The sequence below is a fragment of the Trachymyrmex septentrionalis genome, unplaced genomic scaffold, assembly GCF_001594115.1.
Source record: "Trachymyrmex septentrionalis isolate Tsep2-gDNA-1 unplaced genomic scaffold, Tsep1.0 scaffold44, whole genome shotgun sequence".
NCBI classification, from domain to species: Eukaryota; Metazoa; Arthropoda; class Insecta; order Hymenoptera; family Formicidae; genus Trachymyrmex; species Trachymyrmex septentrionalis.
In genome coordinates, this window is record NW_017305611.1 from 1,480,357 (window position 1) to 1,498,251 (window position 17,895).

The window sequence follows — 17,895 nt, forward strand, 5'->3', positions numbered from 1 at the left end:
TCCACCCCCTCCCCCTCCCCCTCACCCTCCATAGACCTCCGGAACCCACTTCTACTCTCCCGCTCTCACGTCCCTCGCTCTTCGCAGATATCTCCGCCGTCTGCCATTTATCTCGTCAAGCTCGTATGAAACGCTCATGTTGGCAAACGGACGCATATACATATCGCCAACAGACGATAAAAATACATACAAGATGCCCCAAAATTGCTTTTCCTTTCCTATGGATTCTTCGATCACATAGAGATCACATTGAGAAAAAGTTTTGATTAAGTCAAGAAAAAAAAACTCAACAAGAATGGCACATAAAATTGCTGATTATAAATTCACGATAAAAATGGCATTTTGTGAAATAATCAAATAGAATTTCTGATCATCTTAATTAGAAACTATTTTGTCTCACCAAAATACTATTCTTATTGTTGTCCTTTTTGTTGATTTAATCAGAAATATTTTTCTCAGAAAAAAAAAACTTCTTCTAGAAAAAAATATTACAAGACATCTTTTACTTTTTGATATGTGGATAATAGTAATATTATATTAGCGATGCGGATATAAAAATTATTCGCCCGACTTTCCTGAGCTTGATAAGATTGCATGGAATTCTCTTAGAGACAGGGAAAGAAAGACGAGGTACATGGCGACCACAAATTTAGATTTTAACGAGCGACGCGGAGATTGCTTAACGCAAATATCAAATGGTCTTGTTTTAGCCTCGAAGACGGTCGTTAAAGATAAAATATTCTAAGGTGTTTCACGGTATATATGTATTAATGCTTCTCGCGCGAGAATATTCTTATCAAAATAAAAGTTTGTAACTTGCGAAAATTATTTCAGAATAATCTAGCATCTTTCCCGAGCGTCGCGTCGTACTCATCTTATTGTAATTGCGGATACACAATTTCACAGATTTTTATCTATTGAGACAGAATTATATATTCGTTTTTTTTTTTTTTAGGAGAAACCTAAAGCGAGATCGTACGCTTGCAACCCTTTAATTTTCAATATTAAAAGTTTCAATTTAATATTTCATAAATTTCGCGTGGAATTAACTGCAAAAAGTCAAATCTTCTTATCTAGTTATCTCTTTGTACCACTGAATCTTACTTTGCCGAAGTTACTTGAGCTTCAATAATAAATGCTCATTTAGACTTTTTAAATTTTCGATAAAGTAAGATTGATGGCAAGTTTATTGCGGAATCTACAACTAAAAGAAAATACGACAATCTGAAATCGCAGTCTTGACACGTGAAAGAAGATATATACAATATATAAATAGGAGGAAATTTTGAATTGAAAAAAAGTTATTCGATAATCGATATAAATCTAACGTGACCCACAAGATCTCCCCGTATATCTCGCATTTCACACTGTGTCGTCTTCGGTAAAGCGCTCGACATTTATCTTGGTGGAAATACGTGGAGCTTTCTGGCACAACAAACGTTATCCTTGCTTCGCTCGTCTATGCGACGTCATAAACAAACTGGAGGAAGATGTTACCTTGTAGTGCGCGATGTATCGTCAAATAACAGTCGAGCTTTATCACACTCGACGCTAAGTCTTGATTTTCTGCGGGTCGTAGATCCATTAAACACACACAAAATTGCCGGTAACATCAAATCTCCCTGCCGGCGTAATCACGTACCTTCGTACAAGTAAAACGTAATTAACGTGTGTAAGTGAAGGAACGTAAAGTGAAGTAAATCTTGCGATTTTCTGCTGTACTTCGCGTAAATTCGTATAAAAATTAAGACGGGTACAGAGGACAGACAAAATAATGTAAACACGTGGGAAATACACTATTTACTTTATATCTATATACTTGTTTTTATTTACTTATTTATTAAATTAAAAATTTAATGCATTTTGCCTCACAATCAGTGTATTTTCCATCTTCCAGAAAATTGTCTTCCATTCTCGAGAACTTCAACGTCTCTCCTGGTCATATAATCTCCTGATTTAAATATCATTCGTAGTTTTGAAGAGCAGAGTGAAAAACATTCTTCTTTAATATCTTTTAAACAACTAAAAAATATTCTATTAGAAAAATAATGTAATATTACATTGTAACATTTGCGTGTATAATTCCAACAAGAATAGAATAAGAAGAAGAACAGGTAGTGTTAATAACAAATGGTGCCTCAACTTTTTATTAATAAAACAAGTAAATAGTTCACATTACTTTGTCTATTTCCTGTATATTATTAACGCGAAGAAAATTCATGCAAAAATTATTTCAAGTGATACATAATCCTGAGAATTTAGGACGCAAAAGCGCGCAAGGGGATAGTGGCTCTGTGTAAAAGAGCAATGCGGAGGAGGGTTGACGTAGGGTCGAGAAAAGTGCAAAATTGGCAACTTGATGGAACTCGATGACGTCAGCGTCGGTTCGTTCCGATATGGAGGTAATGGAGCAAAATAAAATCCTCGGGGAGGATTGGACGTTGTTAGTCGGGGTAGAAAACGGGGGACACACAGGCGGATGGGTGCATCAGGCGCCACAATGGCGGTCATCGCAAAGACGATATAGCCGATATTCATGAATCATCCGATCGTAATACTTGCGAAATTACGTTTATTTAATACTCAAGTGTTCCTTATGTGCCTCGTGCATGCCCTGAATTTATCTTAAATACATTCTCTTTCAAAACTGAAACTCTTGGCTAAATTCAATTCCTAAATATATAATAAATATACGAAAAAAAAAAAAAACATTACACCGATGCTCTAACAATCTCATTCCGTACCTGCGATAAATACATAATTTAAAATCTTTCATTAAAGAAATCATAGTCGAAAAATGTGGCGACCAGCTAAAATAGGAGGCATTTGTAATAATAGTCCTTTATTCTCGCGCCTTAAAATTCTGTCTCCCACTGGCGAGCAGCCAGGAAAAAAATAGATTAACATAAAACAAGCGCTAAACCAAGACGTAAGAAGCATTCTTATGTATGATTAAGGTAAACACAGCCCCGACCACAATCCGAGAAGAGCGTATTGTCTGCGGGATTGGGCGTTGTAATTTATGAGCCAAAAATCCACCCTCTCAGCCGACTAACAATAATACGCAAAGATGGAGCTCCGTCAACCGAGTAACAATAATCAGCGGAGGGTTATGCCGTAGTCAGAAAGCCGACGGAGGAGGGGAAGGGCAAGATTGTTGAAAGACGTGGTTAGAAGAGACGAAGGCGAAAGAGCGAGCGTCACAAATTGAAACAAATAGGGACTTATATGCATCGCGGCGCATTCCGCAGTTTTACTGTCGACTCATTTCATCTCCGGCCAGCGATAGTATGCTTTTATTACTGTTACTGTTATGGTCTTTCGCAGTTATTGTCACTGCTTCTCAAGAAATGTCCCTTACGTATCGCGTCGAAAGAAATAGACACGAAGCGTTGGGGATCAAGTATAGAACACCTTCTAATCATGTCCAAGCAAGGCTGACTATTTGCGTATGTTACTACTAGTGGCACGGCACAACGCCTTGTCCTCCTCTCTTCAATAAAAGTTCAACGACGCAAATGACTTTGAACGAGAATAAACTTTCGCCCATGAAAATTCTGTGGCTTAGTTAACGTTTTTTTAGTTACCGGAAACTCGTCTGAACACCATCTCATTTATTAAAATTTATTAAGTACCATTAATTAACGCAGAAACAGTAGATACTTTATTTATGTATTCTCATGATAATGTGTTCATTGCCCCTACGTTATATTTCAATTTTCATTGTTCTCTTTGATGATTTACAATTAAAGATTAATACTATTCTATACATTCTTTAGATAAAGATAAATAAAAAAAATTTTTTTAACTATGAAACAATTTGTACTAAATGTGCATAAATAAATTATAAATGTATATAAATAATGTTCATACATTTAATAAGAAATTTATAAGGCGGATATAGATACCTCACATGAATAATATATAAAAGGGGTTACATGCATATTTAATATATATTATTTATATGAAAGACAACAAAAATTGTATTTATTATATATTTTACTTAAATTTTCACTAAAGATTAAATTTGCATTATATTATTTCGATTAAACACAAATATTAAACTATCATTAATATATAAACGGATAATGATATTTATTGTTGGATATATTATCTTAAGCGTCTGATAATACCGAAGATCTGTGAATACCTATGAGATTGCAGCTTTTCTGGTTTCCTGGTGAATAGAGGAAAATCGGATTGAAGGATAAGTCGTAAGTCGGATGACGTAAGATGAACGGAGATATTGGTAACAACAAGAGACGGAGGCACCGCAATAAGACGTCGAAGGTTAAATTACTGACTTATAAACGTATATATGAAATCTTGAAAGAATTATTTCTATACTTCTAATACACACACACACACACACACACACACACACACACACACACACACACACAGAAATGTGCACGCTCGACTCTGTAACTTTTCGTAACTCGAAGAATGATTTGGAATTTCAATCGTTGAAACTAAATTTTCGTGTAATTTTCGTGTAATAGGTCTTCGACATTTATTGCCGAAAGTTTCAAGTGATCGCCGCCGACCCCGAAATGTTCTTACACACGCAACCAGTTCCTATCGCGATTAATCGATTTAAAGTACACGATTGCGCCGTGTACCAACTGCTAGGAACGCCCGTTACATCGATTTAAACGTATGGAGGAAAGATAGGAAACGCCGTTCCACGGTAGAGAACGAACATAAAATTCATCCAAGAATCTATACGCTATGGGTGTATTCCACTTGGCGTTCGCAACGCTCGCAAACATATTATTTTATCCTTGTTTAACATTTGATAAACAACAAAGATAAAATGATGCTCGCAAGCGTTACATCAGGTGAAACATCAAGTAAAACGCATCCCCGACAGCACGAAATATTGCAGCGACAATGGAATTTTAATATTTTGTAGAAAATATTGCAATATATTGCTGCAATATTATCATTCAGATAAGTAAACGCAGCCCCGCCACAAGATGGACGCGCTTCTTGTAAAAAGGAAACACCCAGGAGTCCTATAAGAAGACGGACAAATCACGTTGGCAAGTCTTCTGGAGATCCCCAAGCTCTTTCGAGCGTGCTTTCTAAGTTTTGTGATCATAACATTATCGTGTGTATTCTAGAATATGATATTAATCAATAACATTTTATTTATTTAGTATTAAAACTTGATTAATTACTGAAATATCACATAATATTGCAGCAATATTTTGTTTTAGTAAACATAGGAATATTGCCTACCTCCGCTAATCTCTCGCTCACAATAATTAATTTCGTTCCATCTGAAATAAGTCCTTTCATCATCTTACTTCATCGTTCCTTCATTTCCTTGTCTCATATAAAATTTCCGTTTGCGATCCTTTCGAAATGACCAATTGAATTGATATCGGGTTACTGATTCCAAGGGGAAGCCATTCTTCCAGCCGATCGTGGCAAACAAGGGAAGTCAGATTCGAGGGATCACATTCTCGGGCGAGTCGTAACTTGACTGAGAGTAGATACTAAGACGGGAAGGGTCGAGACTAACGCCAACGGGGTTATGGCAAAAGAGAGATGAAACGAGAGAGAAATCGCCGCCGAGACATGGCGGGAATAAAAGTAACGGGATAGATAGAAAGAACATTTCGAACTACTATCGCAGATGTAAACTTACTATCGGCGACGGATAGATATAGACGACGTAGTACCCGACGCGCTCCGGGGATGCTCCCAGGAAGGCAAACCACCCCCGTCGTTCCCCGTCATTGTCTCGCAAACTTTTCGGCAGGAAAACTTCGGCCGACGCCGCGTCGTGACGATACAGCGCGACAATACCTTTTAAAAGTTACATACGTTTTGCCGACGCGTCGGCTTCTTTCGCACACACCTTCAATTTCGGCTCGCCGTATATTGTATCCCGATGTCTGACTTTTACGGCTGAAATACAAGAATTATTCATTCGACGGAGGCGCAGGCAACGGATCGCAGCGAAAAGCACAAGGATCAGAACTTATCTTCTCCTGTTTTTCATTCGTTTCATATCGCTCTGTTCAACTGCGAACTGCTGAATTATAACTTGGTGAAATTTTTCATATATATCAAATCCCTAACAAAACCTATTTCAAAAAAGAAAAAATATTCTCCAAGTATATGAAGAAAATACGGAATATTATATTAATAAAAAATTAACTATTCTGTAATGGATGTGAAATTAATGAAACTTGCCAAGTATTTATATACATATGTAGGTTATATACATTTATATATTACTTATTTTATTTATTATACTTATTGTTATTTTCATTTATTTATTTTTATTTTATTAATATCTATATATTTTATATATTATATTTACAATGGGATAATATTTCTCGCAATAATTTTTGCAGTTTTTAAGATACTTATTAGCATCTTATTGTTAAAAATGACTATTAATAGTCCAATCCAAAATCATTCTTTCCGTGGACTTATCCATTTCTTCTTCTTATTATTATTATTAAATATTATTTATATTATAACGTAGTAAAATAGAAAAATTCGTGAAAATCCATACATCCCTAATCTGTTCTGTCTATTTAATTCCAAAGTAGATGATACACATCAGAAATTTTAATTCTTGTTTTAAAACAAATTTTACACACGCAATTCGTAATTCCTTCTGCGTCGCTAAGTTCCACGAAACAGTATACGTTTCCAGCCATCGTCAAGAAAGAAAAGTAGTTTCGCCATAACAGAAATTAATTCAGTTTCGACTTTATACGTATCCTACGTATTTCGCTTTCGCCATGTACGTTCTGCTGATTTCTAACAAGCATGACTCTTTTGCAAAGAGACGAAGCACGTACGCCGCGGAGTTTGTCAAAGTAATTCGAGCTTTCTTCAACGCGCAATTCCAGTCACGTACAACCAAGCTCTCGTCTTTACCTCCTTGGATCCTTATTATCCTATATCCGCAGCCATAATCCCTGTCCTTCCGGGATAACCTCGGCCGAGCCGTGAAATCGTAATAACATTCGGATTTAACGTCCTAATCATCCCTCGACAGCCTCGACAGACGAAGAACAACTTCGCAACAAAAATGTCGGATACGTACGTATAATTTTTCATTAGTTTGTTTCTAGATCAACATACTTCAAAATAAAGATTACGTTTTATCACAAATTATATCATTAATTTATTCGTCACAATGACTTTTTAATTATAAAATTGTGTTATACTTTGAATAACACGAGATACCTTATTTACTCGGAAATAAAGGAATTTAATGAAAAATATTGCGATATCTAATAATATTTACAACATCATTTTGTTAAATTTGTCAGAATTCCTGCAAGCATATCGATCATACATGTTACTTTCAAATGCAAAATAATATCGCGGCCTTTTACTCGATGCAACGTATATTAACGTGCGTCTTACTAAAGAGAACGAAAATTATGCGACTTGCATTTAACGCTGCGCGAAGTAAACAGTAAACACGTAACGACACGGCACTCCGCAATCAACACCGACGATTTACGAAATATTCCCCACGTCATCCGAAACTAAACTCGTGCAAATTTATTTACGATCCTTTCCAAACAGTTGTCGCGTTCGAACGCTTTCATTCATTGTCAAAGCTGCAATTAGACAGATTAGATTCGTAATTTATTATAAATGCCGTGCATTGCAGAATAATTTACCAATTCCAAAATTAAAAATTTCATTTTAAAACTAAAAACTTAATGCAGAATAAAATTTGTGTACTTTTAAGATTTTAATCACGTTAATCACGTGATAAAGTTAAAGTAATAAGTTTCTCAAGATACATGTTATTAGTAAAATAGATTATAGATTCTACTTATTAATTCTATTTATTAGTACGATAGATTTTATTTGTTAATTCGATTCGAAAAAAAAACACATTTTCGTAACATTTATTTCGTAACAGTACTGTGGCAGCAGTATTGTCGATCGCACGCACGTTCATATTTCGCTATTTAAAAAAAGAAAGAAAAAAAAAGCCGTGAAAATATAACCCGGATGAATCTGGCAATAAAGTAATTATTTCGTGGCTTCCCGTTTCTTGGATTATGCTTTGAATAAATCATGGCGACGTTCGAATATACGCACCGTCGCGGCTGTGGCCCGAAAAACCATTCTCGTTCGCGAATAAAAAAGAGGGGAGAAAAACGGGGTGAAAACAGCATTTACGCGGCACTCCCGTATTTTTCAATTTGCTATGTATACACCTTCCCTCGTCGCGTAACACGCTATTTTCTGAAATCCCTTTCATTTTCGAGCGAGATTCTCGGCGCTATATCGCACCGGATATGCTAACGAGAATAAAAGATTCGACCGTATAATAATGGACATACGCGAATATCGATAGCAAAGCGTCGAATATTTTTGTATTTGCCTCCCTAATTCGTATTGTATCGATAAATAATCAAATATACTACCGTGCGTCTGACAGAAAAAAAGCGAGGAAAAAAGAGAAAAATATCCGTATCCGCATTTCATCGGGCGGGAATCTTGGCTGCAACAGAGATGCGCCACAAGAAAAAATATCGATTATTGATTTCTCAATTTTTACGTGCAATATTTATCTAGACACATCCATTTTCTGAAAAAAAAAACCTCATTGTCAGTTGAAATATACATTCGTATACATTTCAATTACGTGTTATTTCAAATTTAATTAAATAACTATAATTTGCGCATCGCTTACCACGCTCTCATTGCCATTTATTATATTCTTATATTTTTTACGTTATCGAGAATCCTTTTTTATTGAAATTATACAAGGAAGGTAAGTGATGCGCAAATTATTAATTAAATTAAAAATAATACATAATTAAAACGACCGAACGTTTCGGCTCCGCTTTGAGCCATTTTCAACGATGTTTTATAAAATATGCGGAGTAATCTCATGTTTTCCGGACAAACATTAATTGAAGAGAGATTCAAGGCTGGATGGATCCAAAAGTGATTTATTTCACAAGAAGTTCGAAGGCCGAGTGAAATGGTTAGCCATGAGAATCCAAAAAACGTAAATTAGCTGAAAACGAAACTTTGGGAACGAATAAATGCAGCCAAGCATGTTGTACAATAGTAATGCTATTACAATAAATATTATTATACAGAAAGTTTGAGAGTCAAAAGTTAAAAACGGTTGAGTTCCTAACAATATAAAATGGTAACTTTGATTTCAGTTAATCATTACTCCTCGTATCTTTCATCATTTTTCTGATATCTTTCCGCTACAACTGTACTGGATATAAGATTCGAAACACTGCACAGAATTAAAATATAATAAGTATAATAATATTAAGACGGACAATGGCATTTTAATTTACACTCTGCTCAAAAGAAAAAAATGTTTCCCTTTTTCGTATATAAAAATTCAAGTAAACTATTTTGATTAGTCAGTTTTTCAGCACAATCTCCAGCAAAAAGAGCTCGAAATTCAAAATAAAGTACTCGTATGATGCACGCATTCCTTCGATACGTAAGTACACGTACGTATATACGAGTAAACACGTGAGTGCACTTGCGCACGCATCTTTCTGTGCATACCCGCAAGCGTCGTCTTACCGCCGCATTTCGCAGTGCCATACGAGAGTCGCGAATGCTTTTCGCGAATATGCGAGCTCATAGTATGCCATGCGGAAAGACGTTCGCGTCGTCGTCGTCGTCTCGATGTCACGTCTCCGTCGACGTTGTCGCATTGACGGAGCGCCAGGATGCACATCGCGCGCGGGTGCACGCACGTAGTCGTAATTAATCAACCTGCGTCACTTCGCCGTAATTTACAAGGTTTTTGAATGCGCAAGGAGAGCAAAGTCTGCGGAATGACAGAGAATGCAAAGTGAAAGAAAGGGAAACAGATAGGCAGAGGGGAAAAAAAGAGATAGATGGATAGATAGATATAGATAGATAGATAGATAGATAAACAGATAGTACTTTTATAAGTATCCAAGGACATAAACCCTCTAAGAACAAATATAAAGTTATAAAAATGAGCTGAGAATAGGTGTACATAATTCTATCCGTTGACGGATTGTAACAGCCTTACGTCGTATTTTATACTGAACGCACGAACGAGTGTGAAATTTTTTTCACATATCCGCGTAATTTTACAACGTTCTATTGTCACTCTGGAAAATTTTCCGCGAAAATGCGCGGGCGTGTCTCGTGCGTGCCGCTAATTCGTTAATAGATGAATATATAATTAAGAGTCACGCAGTTTACTCTCATGTGGCTATCATGACTTAGAGTGCAACTATCGCTATTCATTTAATGATTAACTCGATGACTGGCATGACTCGGTATTCCGTGTCATTATCATTTTCATATATCAATAATTAACTGAATGCAAATGTTACGCGTGTGTTTAGTTTGACAATTAATTGGCGATCGAGTGAATATAGGAAACCACTAGAAAAAATATATATATATCTGTGTATGTGTGTGTGTGTGTGTAAACACACACACACACACATAATATATATATAAAGAGTTTGTTATTTATTCATATTTGCATAAAAATTTATGAAGGAAAAGGGAGAAATAAAAAGAGAGACAAAGAGAATTAACTCGATGATTAATCGCGAAAAGTAAGAAGAACTTAATTTCAACTTTTGCTCTCACTTCTCTACTCCTAAAATTTTGATGTTCAGGATATCTGGCGATCAAATTAGACTGGTTGCGAAAGAGTTTCGCGATCTCTTTAGGACTGCTCACGCATTTTACATGTTATCTGTAAATGTTTCTTAGCAATATTCCTGTGCCTCATGTACGATCCGCGTTCTCATATCCCAGCGGGAGCATTTTCACCTGGATGTATCGCTCGTAATCCGCCAAGTGGAAAAAGGTCACCGTAAAATTCACCGGAAAAATTCTCGTGCTTGTCACGACCGGCAAAAAATTTCAAGTAAGTTCGCTCAAAATTGCTCGTATCATCTCCCGCAGCTCGGATATCTATTATCATTTCAATTCATTGTACTCCTCATATTGTACGCGATATAATTGAATTTACTTTGCCCGATTTTATCCACTAATTTATCAAATAAGCGTTTAATATTACAAACTCCAGACAGTTGGAATTTAACTATCAATTATTCATCGCGGTAATACGGCAACAGTTACTGATAACGCTATTTAAAGATCTTGTAATCTCTTTTTTTTAACTCTACAGTTAGTGATGAATTTTTATATTTAAGCCATCTTATGTATACAATCTTAAGACATCACAAACAAATCATAGAGCCATATTTAGTATCTTAGATAAGGATGTATTACACGTATTTAATCAAATAAAAAAATTATGAAAAATTACTTTTTATATTGTGTTAAAAGTAAAAAATTTTTACGGTAATTTAGGATCTGGATCAGAAATTATTTCAACAGAAAGTAACTTTGTTTTTTAAAAATAATTAAGATAAAAAGAGAAAATTGATATTTAAAATTAAAAATTTATACGGTAGTTCTCGAAACTATGGGATATATTTAAACTATTTCAAAACTGAATGCATGTAACAATCATTTTTACATGGAAAGTATAAACTTACAATTTTAGTCATTTTTTTTGCAGAGAAACTATCTGATACCATCCTTAAGATAGTCTTAAAATAAAAACGGACTATGCTATATTACCGGCCTGTCTTTCCTAAACATTTATTTATCATTAATGTACCTACAGCTTTCGATAGTTATAGCTATGCACTTAGCTGTGCCCATCTACTTCAGTTCAATCAAACAGTTCGAGACTGTGTATCCCTCCTAACTCATTGTCAAGCCGTCAATAATTTCAAGCAAATTGTTATTTGCGAATTGTTACAGCTCGAACTGTCAATCTTACTGACGTCGTGACGCGCACGCGTCATTAAAGGCATCAGCCCGCATGTTCACGCGAACACGCGACACACGCTATATGCAGATACTGCCGCCGTTACCGGTGATTTTCTAGTCACGGTCGAGAGACGCAAATATTGTACTTGAAACCGTCGTTGACGTTCGTCTCGTCAATTTAATGATTTTACATAAAGCGTGACGAGATAGAACAAGAAAGAGAAAAAATTAAGTAGCAAATTACCCTCCATTCTTTCTCTCATAAGCAAATTTGTCATTATCATCATACCATTATCTGATGCTTCATACAAGTGTCTTTTATATTTGGCTTACTATTTCCGGTAGATCACTTTGGCCTTATAAACAAAAAGAATAGTTTTATCGAAATATCAAAAAATTTAGAGAGACAGATTTAAAAATCATTTTCTTGAATCGTCAAAACACATTTCGGAATACAGTCATAATTATTATTGATAACTCAAGAAAATTATTTTTAGATCTATATATACAATATATCTAGCTAAATTTTTAGATACTTCAGCAAAATCATTCTTTTATGTAGTAATATGTATACACCTTAAACAAAGGAATAGCTACATATGTATATACATACGCTTTCAACAATTTTGTTCCCAGATTAAAATCCTTTTAAGACGGCCAGAAGTTAAACGCGTGATCGTCATCGTACCGATCGAACCGAGAAACGATGATCGTCTTCAGACGATGGTCGATTTTACGCGATAGCCAATACTAGAGGCGAACTAGATTTCCGGAGGCGACCAATATAACGTGCAGGTTCTGCGCTTTCTATCGCCCAGAATCACGCTCGCGCGCTGCCTGCTGACGATGATTGGTTCGAATCCAACAATACCCAACAGTTTACGCGTATACGAATAGAAATCAAATCGCACAACTGAGATTTTGCTCCTGTTGTTCGTTTCTCACAGTCGCTGTATCAGCTGTATGTGGTAAACGAGATGCAAGGTCTGTTACAAAATGCATTTTCAAAAAGAAGCAATATATATGTTTAGCTCTTTTACTTCCAAAGTAATACAATTCAAAAAACGTAATTTTTTAGTTATTACAAAACAAAAATGTCATAAATGATATTTGATCAAATTAAAAATATATTTTTTTTGCCGATATTATTTGATTAGCCAATAATTATGTGTCTGGTTTGAAAATTAATTTAATTCAATTAATATTAGGTTAAGTAAAAAGTCATCGCGTTTTTGTAAAAGACATCTATCAGTAAAAACCGCAATTACTTTCTTACCAACAATATATAGTAAATATATCTTAATAGTGTAGAGTTTCAGCTTTAAAAATCTCTTTTTTAAATTATACGATACGACCATTTTTAATGGAGTTATGAGCAATTAAAGTCAAAATAATTCTTTTATTTAATCCGCGATAATTCAGTAATCAAAAGTCGTAGGAATATTTAAAAAAAACGATTTTGTAGGGAAAGTATCAAGCTTTCACGATAGGTAATCGAAAATTTTCTCAAATTCGTTTTGGACACGTTACAAATCCACAAAGTGAGAAGAAAATTTTTCGTCTTTTTCAGCTCGTAGTTTTTGGTATGTAAAAATTATCAAACTCATATAAACTTAAAAAATGTGATAAGCTTTTAAAAGTAGAGATTTCAAGCTTTAAAACCCTTTTTTTAAATTTGAATTTCATTCATTATTGACGAAGATATTGTATATACAACTTTGAACTAAAAAATACACGATGACTTTTTACTCAACCTAATAACTTAATTCTTTCTAAATTTTATTTTATTTTATTTTTTATTTACACTATATATATATATATGGTCTTTAAATATCCTCTTAAATTGTTTCAACTTTGTTAGTTGCTTTATTCGGATATATTTATATAATTTTACCTTCCTTTATTTACGCAATTGTTACTTTCTGTTAATAAATGTTTCCGTATTTTTCACTGTTTACAATTGCAATGAAATTTTGCTTCAGCTACTCTCTCGACGCACACGTATAACGAGCGTTCATGCCATTAATCACGATGCTCGATGCATACAGTTATGCATTTTTATCTCAAATATTTGTGATACCGCGCATAACGTCATGATTAATTAATTACATGGAGTTCAAACAATGGCGGAGGTAACAGGCGTATCTTACGCGCTGAGCGAAGCGTTTATATTATATTATAACCAACGCACCGATATATATTTCTGCATTTTTGTTACATGTCCTAGTCAAAAAGCGCCTCTCTCTTTTCCGAGTATTCGGAATTAGCTTTTCCGCGCAATGGTGTGGCCGCGCAAAAGCCACAGTACACCATGCACCGGATTATATTAATTAATATAAACACGGCCAAACATAAACACTACTATGCTGTACAAACAAAATCCTTTCAGGTGTAAAAAATATTATACGATAAAACATACACTCTACGTCCCAAAATCATTAAAACATCATCTCTATCGTCGATATTTGTTTCATAAAAATTTCTTGTCGCGATAATTATCTTTTAATATTAAACAGTTTCGACGAGGAGATTTCGTCCTATTAAAATTTTGCTAAGTGAAAATTATATTTCTGAGTAAATTAAAAAAAAATCGCAATTAAAAGATATACGAGTAGACATTCTGTGGATACGTGGAAATGCGCAAACAGCAACATCGCACATTTTTTCTACTCGGCAGAGGGATTCTAAAACGATGGTAAAAAGGGAACAGAGTCTCGAATGGTATGAATACGAGTGTGCAGTACGTTAAAACCGCTGAAAAAGGAGAATCATTATTCGGTCAGTATTTCAATTTATCCTGAACGAAACTGATACCACCTCCTGAACTCTTGCTGATATAATTTTCGTCGCACCAATCGTTCGTTTTTTTCTGTTACCGATTCATTGAAACGGCGAAAATATCAGCCTTTTTTTTCGTCGTAGTTCGTACAACGAGAGAGTTTCGTTAGCACACGTTAACAACCTCAATCTGGCCTGGCTTTTTCTTCTCTCTCTCTCTCTCTCTCTCTCTCTCTCTCTCTCCCCCCCTTCCTCTCTCTTCCCTCTCTTTCTCTTTTTTACCCTTTGCGAACCTAACCGGCCATCTCTCTCTTTCACCCCGTCGTACTATACTCTCTTCGTCGTCCCCCGATTTCAGCACATAGATTACGGCCATCGGCACGCGTATGGCGTGCGCTCATAAAAACCGGCCATGTATAAAACCGTCGTGTTACCGCGTGCTCGACGAGCGAGCATTTTCGTCGGACTCCCCTTCCGCCACCTCTCGTCGTTCTTTTTCTGCGAGGTCCATCCGTGTCGCCCGTCAACGCGGAGAAAGGCACGCCGGAGAACAAGAAACATAAAGAATGATGGGTTAGCTCGGTTAGCTCTTACTTACGTTTCCGGAGCTGGATGCACAATTTACACGCAAATTTCGAGTTAGTTTCGGAAGACCATGTACATTGGTAGACAAACAACTTTTTTTATACAGTCGAGGAATTTTTGGTCAATTAAAAAAAATTATTTTCCTCTATCACATACATAGGTATTAATTTTTTATAAACTTTTAAACATTTATTCCATTCCTCCCATCTTTCTCCCATTTCAATTTTTACGTCAGTAGCAATTATAATTAAGAATACGCTTGAAAATCTCTCCAAAAGTTTTGCAATATTCTCTCTTAACTCCCTACAGACCACGTGGGGATTTAAAGATAGTTTCTCAATTTTTAATTATTTTACTGATTCTACCTCAAATTCGAACATGTAAAGTAAAAACAGAAAAAGTAAAAAACGTTCGAGTCATATAACTGTAAATGTAACTGCATAAACTGCAATGTAAACGAATTTCTTTAGAGCAAACAAAAACCTTTTGAAAAATAATCATCCCTCAACGGTCCAGATGGTCTGACTCGTAATAAGTAGTAAAATTCAGAGTAGTCTGCAAAAAGTTAATCATCTAAGAAATATTCGTTGATCATACAAACATGTGTTCAATGATTATCAGAGTAATAATGATCATCAATATCATGTCAATATCATACCTAAACTGCCATAAATTATGAAACATTTTTTATTTCTTTAGTTAAAGGTACAAATTACGAAGAGATTTTGTTTCTTCAGAAAACAATTTCTCTCTTTCGTACAGAAGAGAGAAAACTACCTCAGGGAAATCAATCAGGGAATCAACTTTCGGTAATGTCATAAGGTTTAACGGTAACATAGGCTTACCGTTGACGACAGCAATGATGCCGAGGACGCACAGTAGGAACGATCTCGAGCACATCTTAGCTCCTTCTCTTTCCGTCTCCCTCGACGAAAGAAAAGCGAAGAGAAACAGGCACGCGCGATCCTTACGTGGCTTTATGAAACATCGCTCGTCCTCGTCCTAGTAATACGTGGGATCCAATTCCTCTCGTCTGATCAGTCAGTCTGATCAATCAATCGATAACAAGCACGAAGACGTTTCCCAGGAATGCTGCGCCCGTCATCATTGCCGGATGATGCCAAAAATGTGTAGAGTTAGCATCGAGATGAGGTCGATTTCACCTTCCTTCCGACAACGACAACAACGATGACGATGATGACGTGTCAGTTAGCGGATGTTCGCGATCATGCAAAAGCGTTGAACGACAGAGCGAATTACGACTGAGAGCTAGCTGATTACTAATTAGGGCCGATCGCATTAATCGGCTCTTAATCACCACAGCACCCGGAAATACCTCGATCAAAATCCTATCTCGCCTGTCTAACTTGTCTGCCGTAATAACCCTGAGGCTCGAGCTTCCGAGCCTTTTTTCCTTTTTCTCGTCCTTTTCCTTCGACTTCGATGCTTCCTCTGATGTCTTTCTACTCTCTCGTTCTTACTCTTCTTTCTTCACCTACCCCTTTCCCAACTGCCGCTGGTCCTGCTGTTCGTCCTTACTACTTCGCCTTCGCTTTCTTTCCTTTAGCCTTAGGATATAATACCCTCCCTACCGCGTCTTCAGTCTACTTGTTTGTTCTAGATGACGTCAGCTCGCCGAAAGCTACCTCGCAATTCCTCACGGGCTAGCTTCCTCGATCCGGGATCCTCTCAGCGCAACTTAGCGAAGTAAGTTGAAGTGCCCCTTAGTGCAACTAGACCTCCTCCTATTCATCGAATATAGTCGAACTTTTATCTTTTGATCAAAGCATCCGTTCGATACGAAGTAGATGCGAAACTTCAATTTAATTGTGTCTCTTTTTTCTTTCTTCGACAAAAAGTTACGATTCTCGTCTGGAATTTAATGAATTTAACTCCTTCACGTCTCCGCAAAAGTAAAATTTTTCAGAGACTCGCCAAGTGTATCTCGCTGTGACACGAGTTAATTTGCAATAAGTTCACGACAAACAAACATTGGCGATATCACGATTCGCCAACTCGCGACTTTTTTTCGCAGAAACTTCTTCCCCCGTACGAAGTTTTGAAACTCGAAGAATAGTGAATATCTCGGCTTGCTGGAGTAAGTCTAGGAGATGCGAGGACTATACTTGATCTATCAACGCGTAACACGAGACGCTCCCGGCCACGGCGAGCTCGCAGCGCTTACTGAGCTTGCGGGAAAGCTCCTCGAGGATCGTCCGCGAGATGAGAGCACGTTTCTCATCCCCACTTGGTGAACCCGCGATTACGTTGCGCGCGGTGCGCGCTGATTGGCCGGGCATGCGCCCGAAAGCTCGTCGAGTAACGTGCGTGTTCCCCCTCCCCCCCCCCTCCTTAGTACGGAGGAGGAAAGAAGCAGAGAGAGAGAGAGAGAGAGAGAAGAATTGGATGAGGGGGAAAAGGGGACAACGAAAGCTCTGCGATGCTTTTAGAGTACCGACTGCCGAGTAGTGTTGAAACGCTGTTGAAACCACCAGTAGTGGGGCGACAACGCGACCGAAAGGAAGGAGAAAGGGAGACGCGCGCGATGCAGAAAGGACACCGGGTACATCGCGCGCTTCGCGCCACTACCCGCGCTCGCACACGCGTCGAGCTTGCGGCAAAAGTTATGACCTCAAAGGGGTCGTTAACGAGCGCCCGCCAAATTAGTATAACGGCTCACCCTCCGGTCTATCCTCTCCACCCCCCCCCCCCCCCCCC

General features: G+C 36.8%; 1 protein-coding gene across 3 annotated transcripts in view; it reads right to left on the bottom strand.

Annotated features, from left to right (window-relative positions):
* Positions 1-17,376, bottom strand: part of LOC108751475 (carbonic anhydrase-related protein 10) — a 167,191-nt gene extending 149,815 nt beyond the window's left edge. For all 3 annotated transcript variants that reach the window (XM_018491708.1, XM_018491707.1, XM_018491706.1), the window contains exon 1: positions 16,023-17,376. In XM_018491708.1, coding sequence (XP_018347210.1) covers positions 16,023-16,077 — 55 coding nt within the window. In that variant the 5' untranslated portion in view covers positions 16,078-17,376. The remainder of the gene's footprint in view (positions 1-16,022) is intronic.
* Positions 17,377-17,895: the final 519 nt, after the last annotated feature.